Source organism: Ambystoma mexicanum, chromosome 10, assembly GCF_040938575.1.
Source record: "Ambystoma mexicanum isolate Mex_15411 chromosome 10, UKY_AmexF1_1, whole genome shotgun sequence".
NCBI classification, from domain to species: domain Eukaryota; kingdom Metazoa; phylum Chordata; class Amphibia; order Caudata; family Ambystomatidae; genus Ambystoma; species Ambystoma mexicanum.
Window position 1 is genome coordinate 846,601,845 of NC_090932.1, and position 19,557 is coordinate 846,621,401.

The window sequence follows — 19,557 nt, forward strand, 5'->3', positions numbered from 1 at the left end:
GGACAAAACGGAGGATGCAGAAGAATAGAGAAATTCCTGCAGATGGTGACAGGGACGGCAGTGCTAATGGACCACTATTGGGCCTGTGGATCTAAGGCATATGAGAAGCTACTACCGAATTGGGGTGGAATATGCTTTGGCACACGTCAACATACCCTCCTTGGTGGTACCCGTAAACACATGTGAACATAAACAATTTCCCTAACATGGATGAAGGTGGAAGCAGGAAGAAGCGATCGTTGACAGCCACGCCTGACCCCAGAGTTGATGCTACAGCTAAGAAGAAGACACTTAGGAGTGTTAGAAGGTGGACCTACCTTTGGGGACGATCTGAAGTTGGCACTAGACGCGAAACTGCCGGCACACAGGCTATTTAGCAGAAATGCAATGTTTTTCTCAGCATTGATACACCCAAGGTTTCAAACATATGCCAAAGCAAAATGGCTCAAGATAACGCGCTGGGAGCTGATGATGACCATAAATTGAACTGTGAATGGGTTCAATGCACTAAAAGAAGAGCACAGAGCAATACAGTTGGTGGCACTGCAAAACAGATATGCCCTGAATCTCTTCACAGCAACAGAAGGAGGAGTTTACGCCAAAATAGGAAGTTCCTGCTGCACATTCATACCGGCAAATGACAAATACAATGGAACTCTATTTGTAGCAGTAGCACAGTTGGCACAGATGCACTCGAAGATGGAAGAAGAATCAAAGGGCACAAAGAAAGATAGCAGTTGGTTCTCATACCTCTGGTCTTGGGTGCCATCCTGGCTATCTGACGGCCTAACGGTGTTAGCAGGAGGATTAGTAATGGGACTAACATCTTTTTTTGGCGTGAAGTTCTGTATAGCCAGATGCATGAAACTACTGAAGAAGCAGTAGGAATGAAGCTGCTGATGGCAATGGCTAGTGACGAGCATATGGATGATGTACTGAGAGAATGAGAAAGATTGAGACAGCAGATTACAGAGGCAGATATGTACCCTCCTACGATAAAATTAGAAAACCTGCGCAATGCAAGAAAGTACGTAGGGAAGTGGGTGTATTGCAAGCCTGGATGTGGCTGCGTATACATGTACTGGTCGTTCGAAGACCATGTCAACCACTATGGATATTTGGCCGGAATAAGCAAAGTTTGGCATTTGATGGCTGACAGAGGACACCACGATGTTGTGGTCGACAAGTCGACCAGAGGGGGGACTGAAAAGGGAAACCTCGGACTCAACCTCAGTCCCGGATGACCCCCCAACCGGAAGAAGTACCAACAGCACCACCTCGCCCCTCTCCTTGATACCCCGCAACTCAAGCATCCATTCCCCCTTGACCCTACATCTCTAGCCAACATCTACTCCAGCACACTCACTCAAGCCATCGATTTCATTGCCCCGCTAGAAGAAAAAAAAGGGAAAAAATCAATACACTGCAATTCCTGGTTCACTGAAGAACTATCCGTCCTACGCACTAAGAAACGCAAAGCCCTATCCAGGTGGCAAGCAGCGCCTAACCAATCCTCGCTTAATGACTTTAAAGAGATCTCTCTGACCTACAAAAAAGCCATATTCCTTGCTAAATCCGAATCCTACAACCAGAGAATCACTAATGCCAGTTCCAAATCAAGAGAAATTTTCTCCATATTCAAAGAACTCACCACACCAGCCTCCAGCCCAGACGAAATCATCAAGGATAAAGCATGGTGTACAGGCATCCAGGCTGCTCTCCTCAACAAAGTTAAATTACTCCAAGACAAAATAGCCTCCCAACGCAAAGCTCTCAACACCCCCACCTGCCCGCCCATACCTCTCACCTACAACTCTCCTTCACAAACACCCCTTTTTGCCTTCAGAGAAGTCTCAGAGACGGAAGTCAAGGACCTCCTTAAAAAAATCAAACCCTCCACATGCAAAGGGGATATCTGCCCACCCTCCGTAATCAAAGAGTGCGCAGAATACCTCACCCCCATCATCACGGCTTTTATCAATGCCTCTTTCGCATCTGGAAGTGTACCACAATGCCTAAAAGAAGCCTGGGTCCGCCCGCTCCTAAAAAAACCCTCTCTCGATCCTTCCTCCCCTAACAACTATCGCCCCATCACCACCGTCCCCTTTCTCCTTAAAATCCTAGACAAAGCCGCACACAATCAAATCCAACACTACCTGGAAACCAACACCATCCTAGGCAAAAGACAGTCAGGTTTCCGCAAAGGCCATGGGACTGAATCTGCTCTTCTAGATTTAAAAAATCAAATTACTAAAATAATGGACACAGGCAAAACTGCCCTCCTCCTCCTACTCGACCTTTCTGCAGCATTCGATCTGGTCGACCACAGCATTCTCACATCGCACCTCTCCAATGCTGCACACTTCTCTCACAAGGCTACCACATGGATCACATCCTTCTTTGAAGGCAGGGCCATGAAAGTGTACTCTGACCAGGATAGCGCCCCCCCCACCACTATCAATTGTGGAGTCCCACAAGGGTCCTGCACCGCACCGACCCTCTACAACCTATTCACCAAACCCCTCTTTGACTTACTGGACTCCCTCAACATAGCGTACACCAACTACGCTGATGACACGCAGGTCCTCCTCCCCCTCTCTGGAGACTACGACCTTGACTCAGAAGCCCTCCTCAAAATCTACTCGACTATCCAAACATGGATGGCTATCAATGGTCTCTGCCTAAACGGAGACAAAACCGAAATCATCATCCTAGCCCCTAACGAAACTCTAACCAAACTCAGCCCCGATTATTCGCACATGATCATCGACAGTATTAGCATTCCTGTCTCCTCTGCCGTCAAGACCTTAGGAGTCTACATTGACGCGACACTCTCAATGACAAGACAAACCAGCGCCATTGCCTCAGCTTCTGCTCTGACTACCAAACTCATCTACGCCATAAAACCCTACCTCACCACGCCCAACTGCCTCTCCATAGCCAGAGCTACTATAGGAGCCAGATTGGACTACTGTAACGCCCTCCTGGCAGGCACCTCGTCAAAAAACCTAAACAGGCTCCAAATAGTGCAAAACAATGCCCTCCGTGCTGCACTACACATTCCCAAAATTGACCATATCTCACAGGCCAGAAGACGCGTCCACTGGCTCCCAGTCAAGGAAAGGATCAACTTTAAAATCCTCACCCTCACACACAAATGCATCAACCACACAGCACCCCCCTACCTATCTGAAACTATAACCAAGAACTCCTCCATCCGCCCCAGAAGAAGTCATCACGCCAACCAACTCCAAGTACATCACTGTAAAAAGAGCCAAAGCCGGCGGCATTGGCTTCCCTCACATAGCACCTAAGCTCTGGAATGCCCTCCCCAACTCGCTCAGAGCAGAACCATCTCTGTATCTCTTTCGCAAATCCCTCAAAACCACGCTATTCAACTAACTCCACCTTCCCTTCACCCACTTCAGCTCGCACACATCTGATACGAAAAGTGTTCGACACGAAATGCTTCCTGTAATGAAAATTGCTTTGTAACCATCTTCTTTCCATTGTAACCAGACTATGTATGTATTCATGTAACAGCGCCACGATGCCCCCGGGCTGACGTGCGCTTTAAATAAATCCGAATAAATAAATAAATAAATGGATGTCGATCCTACAAGCTTATGCTGATTCCGACTGCTCCAGCTGTGAACAACTACCATGAAAGATAACCTACCGGCTGACCATATGTTCCTGTCATGCCACAACATTGCCTGGAGTGGACGAAGAGACACTGGACCAACCTGGAAACAACCGCATGGACAAACTTGACTGGCAGCATCAAGCCAAAAGCCGCTATGCTGCTAGTCGTTAGAGACACACTGACGACATTGTCCTGTTAGACATGAAGCACACGCGCAGCCAGCGCAACTGACACACACCCACACACACCAACCTACATGAAGAACATGTAAAGTTCGATGAGATAGAGGATGGTGACACGTACACACCATTAGCACGTTTATTATGTTATCATTAGGTTTTCTGCAGCACCTCAGAAACGCAAGAAGCAAAGAAGAGCTTGTTTAATATGCTTGCAGATGCGTATATGCCACTAACCCTATGGAAGGACAGAAGGCACTCTAGGGACGTGACCAACCTAAGACTCCCACTAATTCATGGATGCTATGAGGACTCCTTAAGCAAGCCATAGTAGGCCCCAGATGAATACAGCAGGCTGCAATGGACCCAGAGACACCTCATGCTACAAAGTGCTGTTCTAGCAGAACAAACCCAGACGTGAGCAGCAGGCTGCCAAGGCCACCATGTTGCAAAGCGACATTCCACAATTCGAGCCAAAATGACACTGGTTGCAGCAAGGAATATTATGTGCAAATATACACTCATCTGAGACAACTCAGCATGCGAGAGCGATCTCCAATCACGTGACCCGACTGAGCTGAGGACGGGACAAGTTCCGAGGACTGGGAACAAGCAGCCGCTCCATGACTAGGCGGCAACCTGCAACATATTGGTTACCTCCAGACACCTTGTATTATAGGAATGGAACGCTCCATGGCATTAGCCGTCCACACTATTGTAATACGCAGACACATAGTTGCCATTCACTGGGACCTGTACCGGGAGCAGGTGTCTTGCAGGCTGGGAACGAAGGTCGTCCAGGCTTGGGGGCCCGCCGCCTGACCAATCCGGACACCGGGGGAGAAAGCACAAGGTGCCAACCAATCACTAGGCTTCCTTACTGTAACTTTTGTAAAGTAGCAACTTTCAGGGATGTCCCCAAGTCTACCACCTGACACAGTAACATCCTATGATCAGTCACTCTACAGGATCCCATACTAACCCTACTACTCAGGGAACCAATCCTGTGCCCGATAGGTTTTTGTGGGACAGTTTCTAGATGACAGTTAGCACATCATGAGTACAAAAAACTGGCCTGCGAGCCAGAGCATTGGCGAGAGATGCCTGAGTTTCATTCATGCATGTACGCCCTGTGTGTTTCATGAAATAAACCACAGTGATCCTTGCTCCTTGTGTGGACCTTGGATTCTTGGGACCAGGGAAGGAGTTAGGGCCTTCTGTGAGCTGGGACTCTGCCGGCCCCAGAAATCTCCCTAACAAGGTGTTTCTAGATGCCCCAAAAATGGCCTGGTGCATCAGTCTGGTGTTATAGTGATCGTTCCAGTGATCTGTGGTTTGATGGCAGGAAGAAAACGATGGTCGCTTAGCTCTTCCATTGATTGGGGGTAAGAGGGTTTAGGGATTGGAGAGTGGGAAAAGCCCTCCCCTATTGTCCGGGTGCTTAACCATTCACCATCTTAGGTGCAGCAATGTAAGTACAATTCCTTTTTTCTCAACCTATTTCTGGACTTAATTTGCTGGGCCTCCCTTGTCACTGGCCCGGAAGATCATCCCATTTTAGTCAGCTTCCCATCCCTAAGTACTAATCAGAGCCATTATCATCAGAAGGCTTAACTTCCCACTTGCCGTCTACTTGGGACCACCACACAAATTAATTCAGAAAGAACTACAACAAAATAGTTCAGGACACTCCACAGTGGATCTATTTCAAAGTGATCTGCTTAAACCTGTTCACCATAACTTCTTCTTTCAGCCTGTTAAAACCGAGTCCAAAACATTGATTTTATCGCAAGCAGAATCATCAGATATCTGCCGAATAGGCCACTGAGTCCTAGCTATGGCTGATATCTGTGGTACCTTCATCCTGAAAGAAGAGAACATGAGGAGCTCATATGCGAGATCTACTGTATTTGACGGTGGGGACCTGTTACGTTTACACCTTAACTTGGCCAGGTCCCTGCTGCTATATGTTCATTATTTGCATGGCAGAGCACAAAAGGAAAGGGCAAAAGGCTGCATACAAGCATTTATGCTGCCTTTTGCCCTCCCGCACTCTTCTGTGAAAATTGAGTAAATGCTGCCTGCCATGTCGGCAGCAGTTATAAAGTATCCCTATGGAGACTGCCTGCTTTTTGCTGGTACAAAAAGTCAACAGACTCCATAGGAATAACTCAGCGTTTGCACCGGCACAGAAATGTATGCTTGCATAAATGCTGGGGTATTTGTATGGCGGAGAGGAAGGGAGTGTCGGAACCGTAAGTTAGATTAGCCCCATCCCTCCGTCATACAATTAAAATGGTGTGTACCAGAAAACCAATGCATAAAAGCCTTTCACACGGCTTTTACGCATTGCGGTTCCAGTGCGTCCGCCTCAAAAAGAGCCCCATGGGGTATCTGGATTCTGCTGGAGTTTCACCTCATCACTAAAGCAAGTTGCACAAAATCAGTACATCCACAAGACACACCTGTTCATACTTGCTTACCCGTAACCTGCTGCCGAACATGTGCCCATTTTCCCTCCACTATTTCTGACTTCATTTGCTTTTCTCTGGTGCATAAGCACCCTGAAGCAGCCTATGGACAGCACTAGGCACTGTAGAAGTTTACTGAGGAAACCTGGCTTCTCATAAAATGAAGAAGCTTGGATACCTCTGTTGTTATCTGGGTATGTTTCTAAAGGTACAACGTTCTTTCATCGTCCGGCATTTCAAAGCCTGCAGTTTAAACGTGTTTGACAGTTTATCAAATTCTTGACGGTGGGGGTGTGAAAGGGCAGATAAGTGGTTGTGGGGGTTGGGTATAGTTAAAAATAGGTGCAGGACGGGGGCGGGGGGTGGGGGTTCGATGAACTGTCAAACACGTTTAAATTGCAGGCTTTTAAATGCCTGACGATGAAATGACATGGAACCATTTCTAAACGGGTCAAACTGACCTGACCCTGGATACATCTGGATTTCATTGTCTAGTAGGAGGGACCATAGTTAAAGAAAAAAACATCCTTCTGAAAAGCTAAGCTTTACCTCATCTGTTTATTCATAACACTAATGCCGGAAGTGGAAATAAGGTCCCAGTGTGCTACAGAAAAGAGCCTCCTATGCACATGAAAGAAAGACAGCGCGTTTGTATAAAGGCTGCTTCACAATGGGCATTCTTTTTTATTAAGCACTACCTGCCCAAAAAGATTCCTGTCCAACATAATATTTGGTTATTTATAACATGCTTAATATGTTTCTAAGCGTGGACCCGAGGATCAAACCTGTGTTGCTCTGCGTCGTCTTGCTTTCAAGGCGAGCGCATTGCCTCTGAGCTATCCTCCCATAATGCTTTAGGATGGAATCTTACTTGTTCCCATGTACAAGTTATCAGGATGAACGTAAATACTTCAGGCCCGATTACCCCCATTTCTTAGCACATTTCTTACAGGTGTAATTATTACCCAATTTAATGGTACTCAATGTGCATGTAAAATAAAAACAACCAGGCACTTGCTGCCATGTATTTAAACTTCCTTCTGGGATTATTCCCGGCTTTGGAGACCTTCAATGACTAGTTGTTTATGAATTTGATGAGGAGCAGGAGCCCCCTTAATGTGATTAGGGGCATATTGCTTGCACTCCTGTGCATGTGGGAGTGCACCTCTTTAGAAGCCCTGATGTCATAAGAAGGAAATTATCGTCCTCAAATTGCAACACCCAGATCTTGCCCATTGTTCCATTCATGCCCCACTTTGCATTTCGATCTCCTTTTCCATTGTAGTATGGATGTTTCCCTCACCCTCAAATTGCGATGCGGAATACTTCTGACATGGGTTCAAAGCATGTCTTAATAGCAAACTCCAAGAAAAGAATGATCTGTCAAAACACAGGAAGCCCAAAAAAGAAATTAAATAGTTTTGCCCATTATGTGGTGCTGTAAGCGCTGCTTATAAGCCAAAACTATTGTGATGGGAAGAGAATACATGCAGCATATGGGTGTTTGCCCATTATTCAGTGCGAGCAACAGATGCAAGGATGCACATACTGCTTATATATCAAGTGGCTGAAGGCACACTTGGTTAAGCCATTGGTATTACTCCAGATGCCAGATGACAGCTCAAATAAAGACATTACCTTTCAGAAGGCTGCTCAGAAATCACACAGCTAGCTCAAAGGGATATGCTTTGGGCAGTGAGGGGCAGGTAGTGTGTGGGAATGGCCATAGTGACTAGCAAGGCCATGGACAGTCAATGGGTGGGTAAATGTCATGTAGTGGTATGTTAATAGGCTTTTGTAATGTGCCATTGTACCTCCTTAGTAGCCTCCGAGCATCTAGGCCTGTTCGTGGAGTGGCAGACTTTGCCCTCTCCGGGAGTATCCAGACCTTAGTCTTCTGGAGAAAAGAAAATGAGCCAGGGGACGATAGAAGGATGGAAAGTGGAAGGTAGATACTATGAACACATAGAGGAAAGGATGCAGCGGGGGAAGAATGCTTTGTGATAGCATGGGTGCTTGTCAGTCTTGTTAGGTCGACTGTGGCTCTGCAAAAGGGAGGAAGCAGATGTGGTAAAGATTATTTGGTTGTGTTTCCAAGGCACTTTTGTAGAACTGTAGAAATTAGTACACAATGGAATAATGGATGCATCAGTGGCTGAGAGTGTGCTCGGGCAGTCCTGGAAGATTGGTGGCTCATTAGCCTAGGCATATCTATGCTTTGTACGCCAGGTCAGACTCCAAAATGTTAATGCCGTGACAGAGAAGCCAGAGCCAAGAGCAGCACAGTCAAGGAAAGACAGTGTGGAAAGGTGAATGCTGTTGCTAACAGAAGGTGAGGAGATGGAGTGGTCAAATTAAAAACAGACCTGGCACCTTGATGTCAGAAAGGTTATTATTAAGATCTTGTTCCATGTCAAGTTGTGTTAGACTTTATTTCAGTTCATGGCGAGACAGGATGGTGGCTTGCTTGGAAGTAGGCTATCAAAGTACAGTAATACGTAGCCTTCCATAGGGATCACACATAGCCTGAGCACCCTAATCAGGATGTGTTCATTAGGCTACGTGAATGACAGAGGTGGATGAGCGACCAAATAGGGTAACCCAAACAACACCTGCAACCAGGGGCGCCCTTTGCGGCAACAGCGCCCTGGGCAAATTGACGCCCCTTGGGAAAACAGGAGGTTAGTGAGGGGCAGGATGCACCACTTTTTGTTTAATACCTACTCGCTGCGGAGCCTCGCAGGGAGCTAATCACTGGAATAGGATGATCAAGCTAATGCATGAGTGCCCTATTCCAATGAAAACCGCCTGGCTCCCGCGTCGGAGGTAATCATGTGAATAGTGTGCTGATGGTTATTGTTATTAAATGCGCCCCACCGCCACGGGCGCATTTAATAACAAAAGGCGCATGCCGTGCCTTCTCCCACTATGCTAGCTAGGGGGGAGCCCTTGAAAGACTCCCCCGAGCTTGCGTGGCAGGGGGCTAATGGCGCCCTCGGGGGCATGGCGCTACGGCCGGTCAACCGGCCTGCCCTGCCCTAAGGCTGCCCCTGCCTGCAGCTGTGTGTCTGTTGACCCAGCTCATCCCTTTCCTATCTTCACTTCCCATGGCAACAGTTTTGGCTTATTGGCTGCGCTCACAGTGCCACCTAAATAGCCAAAACTAACAAGCATTGGCCAAGCCCACCGTTTTGGCTCTTGCAAAGGGGTGAGATAGGCATTTGGCAAGCACTCCATCTAAATGCAGATCCCACGTACACAAAAGCCCAAACTGTTGGCTTTGCCAATGCTTTTCAATGTTCTTCATCTGGTTACGGCTGTCTTTTCATCCCCCGCTTATTCTAGGTCTCTCTGTATGCAGCTCAGCCTCGGCGCTAATTAGCGCCTTTGATGTCCACTTTTGATATCCATTAACAGCAGGAATCCCAGAGGAGAGTCATCGACCGACACCAGAGGAGCTGCGCCCGCTGCCTGCTTCACACGAACTGAAGTGGGGGGGAGAGCTACATGCAGGCAGCAGAAAGAGGACAGGATGACGAATGCAGCCCACGCCGCACAACAGAACAAAATAACTCACGTCATTGTTTTTGCTGCCACATATTATATCCAAAACGGATAGTCTGTCATCGTAGGAATCAATCCCGGTGAGGTCGTAGAGGCTGGACGACACGGGCCCGAACACGCAGTAGGGTTTCTTCCGCCTCTCCATGAAATACTCAAACATCTGTAAAATAAATCAAACACCCAGTGAAAATGACGATAAACCGGAATAATCCTCAAGAGTAAGAGTGTTATATGGCTCATCCACAACTAAACCATCCTTCTCTGTGTCCTAGAAGTGACTGTGATGTATGCCAGAAGGGGCCTGGGTGCTTTCTTACACTCCTTCATTATTTACGAGTTTCCAGAGAGTGCAGCATTTTTTTTTAGGCGGAATAAAGCCAATAGGAAACTTTATTTTGCTGAAATGTTGTATACTTGGAATTGCATGATGCTATGCAGAGTTTACAACATGGCAGGCATACATAACTGCGAGCTGTCCTTTTTCTAACAATCCACTAACTACAGCAAAAGCTGTGTTGACCGACAATCAAGGGTGTTGTATAACAAAATATTTCTGGCTAACAAAATAGAGCGTTCCGGATTATAAAGTGCCAGATAACAATGCTTGTTGTCATACCTTGCACCTTTAAAGATAACAACACCCTTACATCTCTAGGGCGTATGTTAGGAGCTCCAGCTTCCTTGGAGAACCCACAGGTTGTTTGGGATTCTTGCATGCTGCTTTTTTCATCCACTGATGCCCACCGTCTATGTTTTTCTCCCACCCTCAGGGGCTACTGAACAATGGTGTTCCAACCCCTCTCCCCCCAACAGCTGTAATCCATAATAATCAAGGCATGGCTGTTTTCAAAACTGTATTGGGCATTTCTATAAAAGCACCTGCTTGTGGAAGCCTGTTTTTTGTAACAAAGGCACAGTCTAAACATTGCCCTCAGCAGTTACTTTTAACAACAGTGGGAAAGGATGTAAAACCTCTTCCCCAGTGCCGGCATGTTTCTCTTTAAAATTAGATATGTTCTACACAAAGACACAGAAACCTACTAACATTGCCAAGTGGCGGCTGTTGATTTTTTTAATTTTAGGGGAATTAATATAAAAATGTTGCCCCGAATATGAGGGAGTGACTGAGCACAGCAAGGGAGCCTCAACTAACATATTGAGGTTTTGGGGGGATTCTCCCACTGGAAACATTTGAAAAATAATGGCTTAAAATGGTATGTATTGTAGCACACTTTCTGTGAACAATTGGGTACAAAGCCATTCAGAGTGCAATTGGTTTTGTATGGTAGCACATGAAAAAATACAATATATGTAAGTCAGGAACAGTCTGCACAAGAATTTTCCAACACATTTTCATAATGCCTTTTCCCACAATATATACCAGTATAAAACATATCTTTACATGTCCCTGCAGGCTGCACCAATATATGCAAATGTTACCATGTAAGAACCTATTCCTGCTGGTTTTTCCAGACAGTTAAAATGCCATGCCAGAGCAAGAAAGTGTATGCGACTGTCTGTACAAATGGAGGCCAGTCTAGCTGTTTGCTCTACACTTGATGTCCTGTAAAGAATGCCATGCCACAGTAAGCAAGTGGTTCAGACTAACACCACCAATGTAGGCTGGTCTAGCTACGTAATAAGAGTTATCATGTTTGCTTTAGCCTTGAAGCCCAATAAAGTAGGCTATGCCACATTAAGAATGTATATGCAGACTAACACTATGAAACTAGGCCTGTCCAGCCATGTACAAACATTTATATTTGTGTTACACTTGGCGCCCAGTAAAAAATGACATGCCAAAATAAGAAAGTACATGAAGAATGATGCCACCAATATTGGCCACTGTAGCCACATAACAACATGTATCCTGTTTGCTTTCCCTTTAATACCTAGCAAAAAGTGCCATACCACAATAACAATGTATATGCAAACTGGTGTCACCAAAGTAAGCCAGACTAGCCATGTAAAAACACATAATATTTGTGTTATGCTTGATACCCAGTAAAAAATGATATGCCACATTAGTAAAGTTCATGCAGAATGGTGCCACCAATATAGGCCAGTGAAGGCTCATAATAACACTTATCATGATTGCTTTACCATTGATGGCCAATAAAAATGTCATGAAACAGTAGTAAAATATATGCAGACTGGCACACCCAATTAACGTATCCTGTCTGCGTTACACTTGATTCCGAGCAATAAAAACCATGCCACAGCAAAAAAGTACATGCAGACTGGTGCCACCAAATTAGGTAAGTTATGCCATGTAATAACACTTATCATGTGTGCTTTTCCCTTGATGCACAGTAAAAAACTTCATGCTACATGGAATTCTTTACTCTGTATCAAGCATAAAGCAAACCATTCCCCTAGAGCCCCACCCACAAATTTAGAGGCCCACCTCTACTTCAATAAGCAGGCACACAACCGTTCATTCACATGCATTCATACAAAATACAGATAACTCCTTGTATGCAAAATGACACATAAACACACAAATAAACATACAAGAGCACATACATACAAACATATAACACACACATAAAACTCATACTTCATTTACCTTTTCACACCCTCCACAGTCTGCACACTGCTGCTGATGCCACACAGATCTGGATGGCCTGCCTCTCTTCTCCACTTGAGCACAGTGACTGACAGGAGAGGACCCTCTGATGTCAGTCAGCATATCTACACTGGTAACGCAATAATGAGAGATGGTGGGGGCAGACTTCCTATGCCTCGCTGGCCTCTCATTATTGTGGCCTATGTACTTTATGGAACCCAAAGGGCTCTGAATTGCAAAACAAAAACAAAATGCCTAGCTGGGCCATGTGTCGCTGGTCAGACGCAGACACCACGGTCTCCTGTGTACATAAAGTACCCCGGTGGACTGTGTTGCCTGCCACTCAAGCGAGGGAGATGCCCCACCCTTACAGATGAGCAGCCACTGAGCTGTGCTGAATACAATATAGGTCCTACAATATAAAGAAATCTCTAACTTCATGATGTCAGAGCATTTTCTATGGAGCAAATTGACACTTCACAACATACATACACTGCTAGAGAACTTTGGAATTTACAATTTTATATTAATATCTTTTTCAACCATATAGTAGTTATAAAAAGTGTTGCTTTTACCAGTCACTAAAATATATCTGTTAATGCAGGATAGCGACAAGTTGAGAGGAAATGACAACTGCACCGCAGGAGTACAAGAAAGAGTAGTGACGAAAGTGCATACTTAGCCTCTGTGGGGTGCATTTACAGGCCTTAAAAAGAAAACTCTTTCATTTGAAAAACTGCATTGAAACTCTGCACCAAAAACCCTTTGCTTTCCCTGTCACATGAAGTCATGCACTCCATCAAAAACGCCCTTATTGGACTGTTCATTCACATGAGTGGCAAGCAGTTGAGCCCTGCAATCCAAAAATGGCCCTGCACTGCATTGTTTCACTTGAATTACAAGAAGTTATGCACTGCATCAAAGGGGCCTTATTGTACGTTTCATTCACATGAGGGGCAAGAATTGCAATCCTACAGCCAGACACAGCTTTTGCTTTTCATTTCACTTGAATATCTGGCCTTTAAAACATTGCAAATGAAAAACGGCTTGGCTTTTTCTTTTATTCATTGTCAAATCAAAGAACCCAGTGGAAGGGGGCCTACCCCTCATTGTCAATGTACCAACAGCAAATGCCAACTCACTCAAAAAGGACAAATTAAAGAATCCTGTGACATACAAGATAGGAGTTCAAACATCAGATGCAGAAACAGCTTGCACACATGTAAAAATATATATATATATTTTAAAAAGCCACTGTGAATGGATAGCTTTGCTTGCACAGAAATGTCAGTGAAAAATGCTGTGGGGAGGGGGTTGACAAAACAATGTACATTATGTCCCACCCACAAGACTTCAATCACCTTGGAAGAGGCTCACAATACAGGAATAAAACTGTTTTTGGGCTCAGGCAGGAACCTCTCAATTTAAAGCCCCACTCTCCACTGAAAGTCGCAACTACTAGTGAATCAGCCAGCATTGACATGTGATGTACTGGGTACATTATAACTCCCTGCTCTGACAGACTTGAAGGCAGGGGCTCGGGGACTTCAAGAAAACCAAGTGTAAGGTGTGAGTTCCTCCTGCACCCACTACCAAGGACAAACTGACAACTTCAAAGGGGTAATTAAAATCTCTGGTCACCGGCTGTGGGGGCTAAAGCACTCCTCCCACAGAGGGGGACAGATCTTCCAAATTGACATTAAAGGACTGAGTCCATTTTTAGGCATTTTTGTAACAATTAGAATGAGAAATAATTTCGTATTATGCTATGTTTTTATGTAATTTCCAGGTGGTTTTTAAGAGCTATAGTGCATTTTCCTAGGACTTTGTGGACTGAAATGGCCAGTGAAGACTTGTTTCTGGCTGCTCGGAAGATGTGACAAGTATGAGAGTTGATGGAAAGATGGAAGATGAAATTGGGAATATGCTTGATCATTTGTAAAGTCATAACTATTATATATCTTAAGGAAATTACAAAAATGTGCCAAAGTGCCATACTACCATGTACAGGGTTGGCGATCGGATTACCTAATTCCCTATGACCCCCTCAAACCGCATATCTAATGCAAGTATTAGGGGCTAGTAGAAATATGAAGTTATGAGACATAACGGGTTTTCTTAAAAAGTTGCCAAGAGAACAAAGAAGGGTAATAAAATGCCAATAGGCAGATGGTGCTCTCTTACCTTGGACCAATCATGCCAGGGGACGGAGAGAGGAATGGTAAAACTGTCCTATCTGAGGGGTTGAGGTAATTATAGAGACCTCCCCCTAGATTACAAAGTGACTGATGTCATTTGGGCTATGTAAGGGGGACTGTACTAAGTCAGGACACACAAGAATCCGGGTAGACAGGAGAAGGAGGACGTAGAGGAGGCAGCTGAACCATACCAAGGAGAGTGCTGTGACCAGACCCCTTGCCTTGCTGTCCAGAGGGTCCTGAGATCCAGCTGACCGTTTTGCAAGTAGCAAATAACCCCAGCCCTAAATTGCATAAGCGCTTCTTTTTTGTAGCATTGCACCCATTGAAAACCACATTGAAAACCTCACATTGCTAGTGTAATTCAGTCACCTTCCCATAGAAGAATCTGTGTTTAGCCTGTATATGTTAGCATATTTCCTTTGGTAAACCTCTCAGTACCTGTGTAAATCCTTAGCATATGCTTAAGTAAATCAATTAATCCCCCATTGAAATTCACGGTACAAGTTGGTTAAAATTCGAAATTAACCCCCTTGTCCCTAGTGTCTTTCTTTAATAATCATAGTCATTAAAGTGTTGCCTCAAAAGAATTAGTCTCCTTGTAACTGAACACCGAATTTGCCCATGTATTGTGTGCATTGCCCCACACATTTCTATTTGTATCTGTGCCATTGAAAACCCCAAACCATAGTCCCATTGAAAGCAATCCCTTTTGCCTACAAATCTATCTGCCATATGTATCTGTCCATGTCAATGAAAACCAATTTTCCTATTCTGAGCTATACCCCTTCCCTGAGCTGCCTGTCATTGTAAATGCAGTGTAAAACAAATTTCCATTTGCTGTTTGTATTTTTCTTTTTGCATTTGCTTTCTCCCCAAAATCGGTTTTCCTACTTTATTACTTTATTTCCACATTGGCCTGGTGTGCTGATTAGTAGTCTCTAAGCTTACCTATCTCCTCAAGTGTAGCAACACGAATTTCCTTTTATCCTGTCCCATAGCAGTCGTGAGTAACCGTGTGAGTAATAATCAAAATCCGATTCTGCCATTTTGCTCCAAAAATGGGTTTTCACTACCTTAGCAGGCGTCCTTACTCTTTGCCACTGCCTTCCAGAGGCCTACTTAAACAAAAGAACCTGTGGTTTATTAAAAATAAAAAGCGCTTTATTGTACACCACATTCATTGTTGGGGAAGGAGTCCCTGGCTGGAGTGTGCCATGTAATAAAATCGTGACACCTCACACTACCAACAACCCAGCAATGATTGCAATCATAAAGCTGAGCAAGGCACAACACAACAGCATACCTCTTTAGCCTCTTTGGTTAGCACAGACTGAGGACAGGTTATGCTCTCAGAAGAGGATTTGAGCTGGCACAGTAGCGACCCAAACAACAATAGTTCAATGACCCAAAATAAAACAATGTCCAACCAAAGTTCTAGAAAAATTTCTCAATGAAGAGTATGTCTTTGGAATAAGCTACAGAGTGGGGTCTTAAAAGTCATTAAGGTGCTCCAAAGCGGGTTCATGGCACAGGACCATTGCAAATACCTTTAATTCTTGTTCTTGTGGTTCAACAGCATCAAGCTGTGCTTCAAGGCGCTTTCTGAGGTGGTGATTCAGCATCGGGTTTGTGAGCTGGATGATCGGGTAAAACACACAGTGCGGTGCACATGCAGCAATCCCACATGGTGGGAAAAACCTTGGGACAGGCAAGCGATGTCCGAGTCAATGTAGCTCACAAGTGGACTGGGGCAGGAATCAGGACCCAGGGTGGTACATCAACTTATGGGTTGCTGGGAGGCCCTCTCTATTGTCTCCAGGGACCAAGTGAGTCATTTTCTCTGCACTCCCATGCCAGGTAATTTGGCTCAGGGCACCTTAATTACCCTTCACCTCCAGTGAACAGGATACTAGTTCCAGTGATCAGGCAGCAGAGATGCCTTAGTCCACAGCCAGCAGATCACCCAAAATGACCCCTTGGGATGGGTAGGAAGAAGAGCTTGTTTCTTCTTTGGAAGACTTTTGTATTCATTTCTCTGGCAAAAGATTTTGGAATAGATTATACTCCTAGTGATCCTGTCTCCGCCCTTATATAGGCAAAATGCCATGGTTGATTGTTTTCCTTCTAGCCTCCTGTAAGGAAGAGGAGAGAGGGCAGGACGTTTGCAAAGGCCCAGCAAGATCCAAGATGTTAGAACCCTTCTGTTGATTGTACATCTCTCCAAAGCTACTCCACCCCATCCTCTGTCTGCATACTCCAAAGAATCTGTGTTAATCAGCTGCCTGATGAGGGCTACCCATTGCATCTTGGCTGGCTGCCTTTTAATGCCCAGCACACATCCAACCTCACAGAGGATTCTTGTTCTCCAGAGGCAGGTGACATACGTTCTCAGGAGCATCAAAGAGAACGCTTTGTGCTAGATCCAAATGTTTTATTATGGGTGAAACATAGCCCAGATGATCTGAATCCACACAAAGCCATGCCAAGGCCAAGTCGACAGACTGAAAATTTAAATGAAATCCAAGGCTTGTGGTTGTATAACTGTGTAATCTCAGTAGCCACCCTGCCAAAACAGGCAGGGCTTATTTTTAGAGATGAATGTGCCATCGGGACCTCAAAGCATACCGTTATGATTTGGGCAAGGGGGTTCCTTTGATTAGAAAGGCAACCACTCCTCTCCCCACCTTCTGAAACATTCAGCTCCAACAAGCTGCATTCAGGAATGAACATGTGACCTTTGGCCTGACCAGTTACCACTTCAAAGAGCAATTGCTGGGGGTTTTCAGCAGACTTTTCGTAGCAGGGTCACGTGTGCACACTATACTCTTTAGGAGGGGGTTTGATCTGCAAAGCTGTTAAATACAAATAAAAAAAACACTCATAGATTGCATTCTGTCACACAAGAGGCATAGTGAGATGAACCATTTTCCTTGCCGAGGCATGATGTGCTGTCCTTCACTTGCTAGAAAGAAAGATGTATTCCATCCACATCTACCCTTCCAGGATCAGTTAAAGGACGTCTGCATGTGCCATGATTCCTTATAATGGTACCCAGTGATTTCATTGCAGAATATTCAAAGCACACATTTTCAGTGCATAATATTCATCAACAATAAATTCGCAGGCAATATATAATATAACAAATGTACAGATATTCACATTTTGCTGCTGCTCTGAATTTAAAAAGGTGAACATTAAACAATGAAATATTTGAGATGAAATAATTGGGGGTAAAATGCATGGGAACCTTATACATGCTCCGAGGTGCCTGGTTCACATAAGACATTAAGAGGAAACTGAATCAAAGCGGTTTGTGGGCTTGCAAAGGCTCTTGGTGCCTTGCAGTGCTCTGCTCCCATACCTGTGCGTACCTATACAGGAGGAGAACCAATGCTGGCTGAAGCTGCCCCCAGTTCAGTACGGAAAAGATGTGTGGATTTGTGACCGCATCTAAAATACTTCCTTTTTTGTTTGGATTTTTAACTGAAATCCAACTGAAGCAACCTGCCTCACCAATCTGCCGAAGGTGGATCCTTCTCGGCCACTGCGAGTGCTAGCTCCCACTAGGAGATATTCCAAGCGTTAAAAGACTTTACCCTAAAAAGGCCCACAAACTCCTGTTGCCCTGGGGCCTATCCAACATTTGGGAACACCCCTGTACCACCACAGATGACCATCCCCCGTGGAAAACCCCTGAGCCCCATGGCTATAATATTCCAAGAACTGAGTGAGAGAAGCTGGGGTATTTGTCCATTGCCATAATATCTTGCATTGGACTGAGCAGAGGCCTTCTCCTGACCTGGGGCTTCTCAGCCTTAAAAGTTGTTTTGAGAAAGCTCTATGGCTTGATCGATCTGAAGCCATGGAGCCTTTTTTGACCTTTTTCTAGCAGCAGGTAATGCATGCCTGCTTTGAACTTCAGACAGTAGACTTAAGGTAACCTTTGCCAGCGGGTCTATGCCCCTAAACGCAGGCTGGTCCATTTCACTCATGAATTGGGCCAGGGGCGTTGCTAGGGGGGGGCTAATGGTTCTATAGCCCCTGATCTTTTGGTTGTAGCCCCGGATAGAATCTCAGGAGCTACAGCCAAAAGACTAGCTAGCCCCCAGTCCCAACAGTTCCGACATCAGCGTAGCCCCCGGGTCTTTCCCAGACCTAGCAACTCCCCTGAATTGGCCTACTGTACCGCAGTGTTCAAAGGAAAGTTCAGGTCCAGCTGAACCTTAAGTAGTGTATTCAAATGGGAGCTACACAAAGCCAACACTTTCCACTCGGGCTGCTAAATAGAACCTTAACTGCTCTGAAAACATTTTAAGTCATTTTTCAATGATCCCTTCCCTTACATGGGTCTCCATCTACCCATGTTACAGTATTGGATCACATTGATTTTATTAAGGAAACGAATGGTCAAAATGTATTGTTTTTCCTTTCCTCTTTGTTTTAATTCTGAAAATGTATAGATGTTATCGGAGAATAATTCATAATATTAGCAGTACATTTTGGTTTCGACATTAGGTTCATTAATGCTTAACCATCACACAATTAGAACTAGTTACTCTTGCATCCCACCAGCACCTCTTTTGAAGATGAGGCATTTGAACACAGCTCGTCTCTCTAAGGTGAGCCAAAGACTACTTGAATCACACACCTACTATACGGAGTTTGTCTGCAAACCCTTACATAGGAGGTTGTGGTAGTTAAGTTTCTGTAAATTATTTCTTCAGCTACCCTTTCATACCACTCCTCCCAGTCTGGTTTGATACATGGAGGAACGTGGTCAGGCATACATTCATTCGAAATGCCTTGAAAAATAGAATTTCTGTCTGATTGAAAATAACCATAACCATACCAGTCTGCTACCCGCAAAATACACGGCAAAGCCCACAATGCAAAGGACGTGCTACCCTACAACACCGGAGGATTTTCA

The 19,557-nt window shown here is 44.9% G+C and overlaps 1 protein-coding gene across 1 annotated transcript in view; it reads right to left on the reverse strand.

Annotated features, from left to right (window-relative positions):
- LOC138491789 (transient receptor potential cation channel subfamily V member 6-like) overlaps positions 1 to 19,557 on the reverse strand; it is a 599,702-nt gene that overhangs the window by 274,919 nt on the left and 305,226 nt on the right. Inside the window, exon 7 of the mRNA XM_069618497.1 lies at positions 9,874 to 10,020. Coding sequence (XP_069474598.1) covers positions 9,874 to 10,020 — 147 coding nt within the window. The remainder of the gene's footprint in view (positions 1 to 9,873; positions 10,021 to 19,557) is intronic.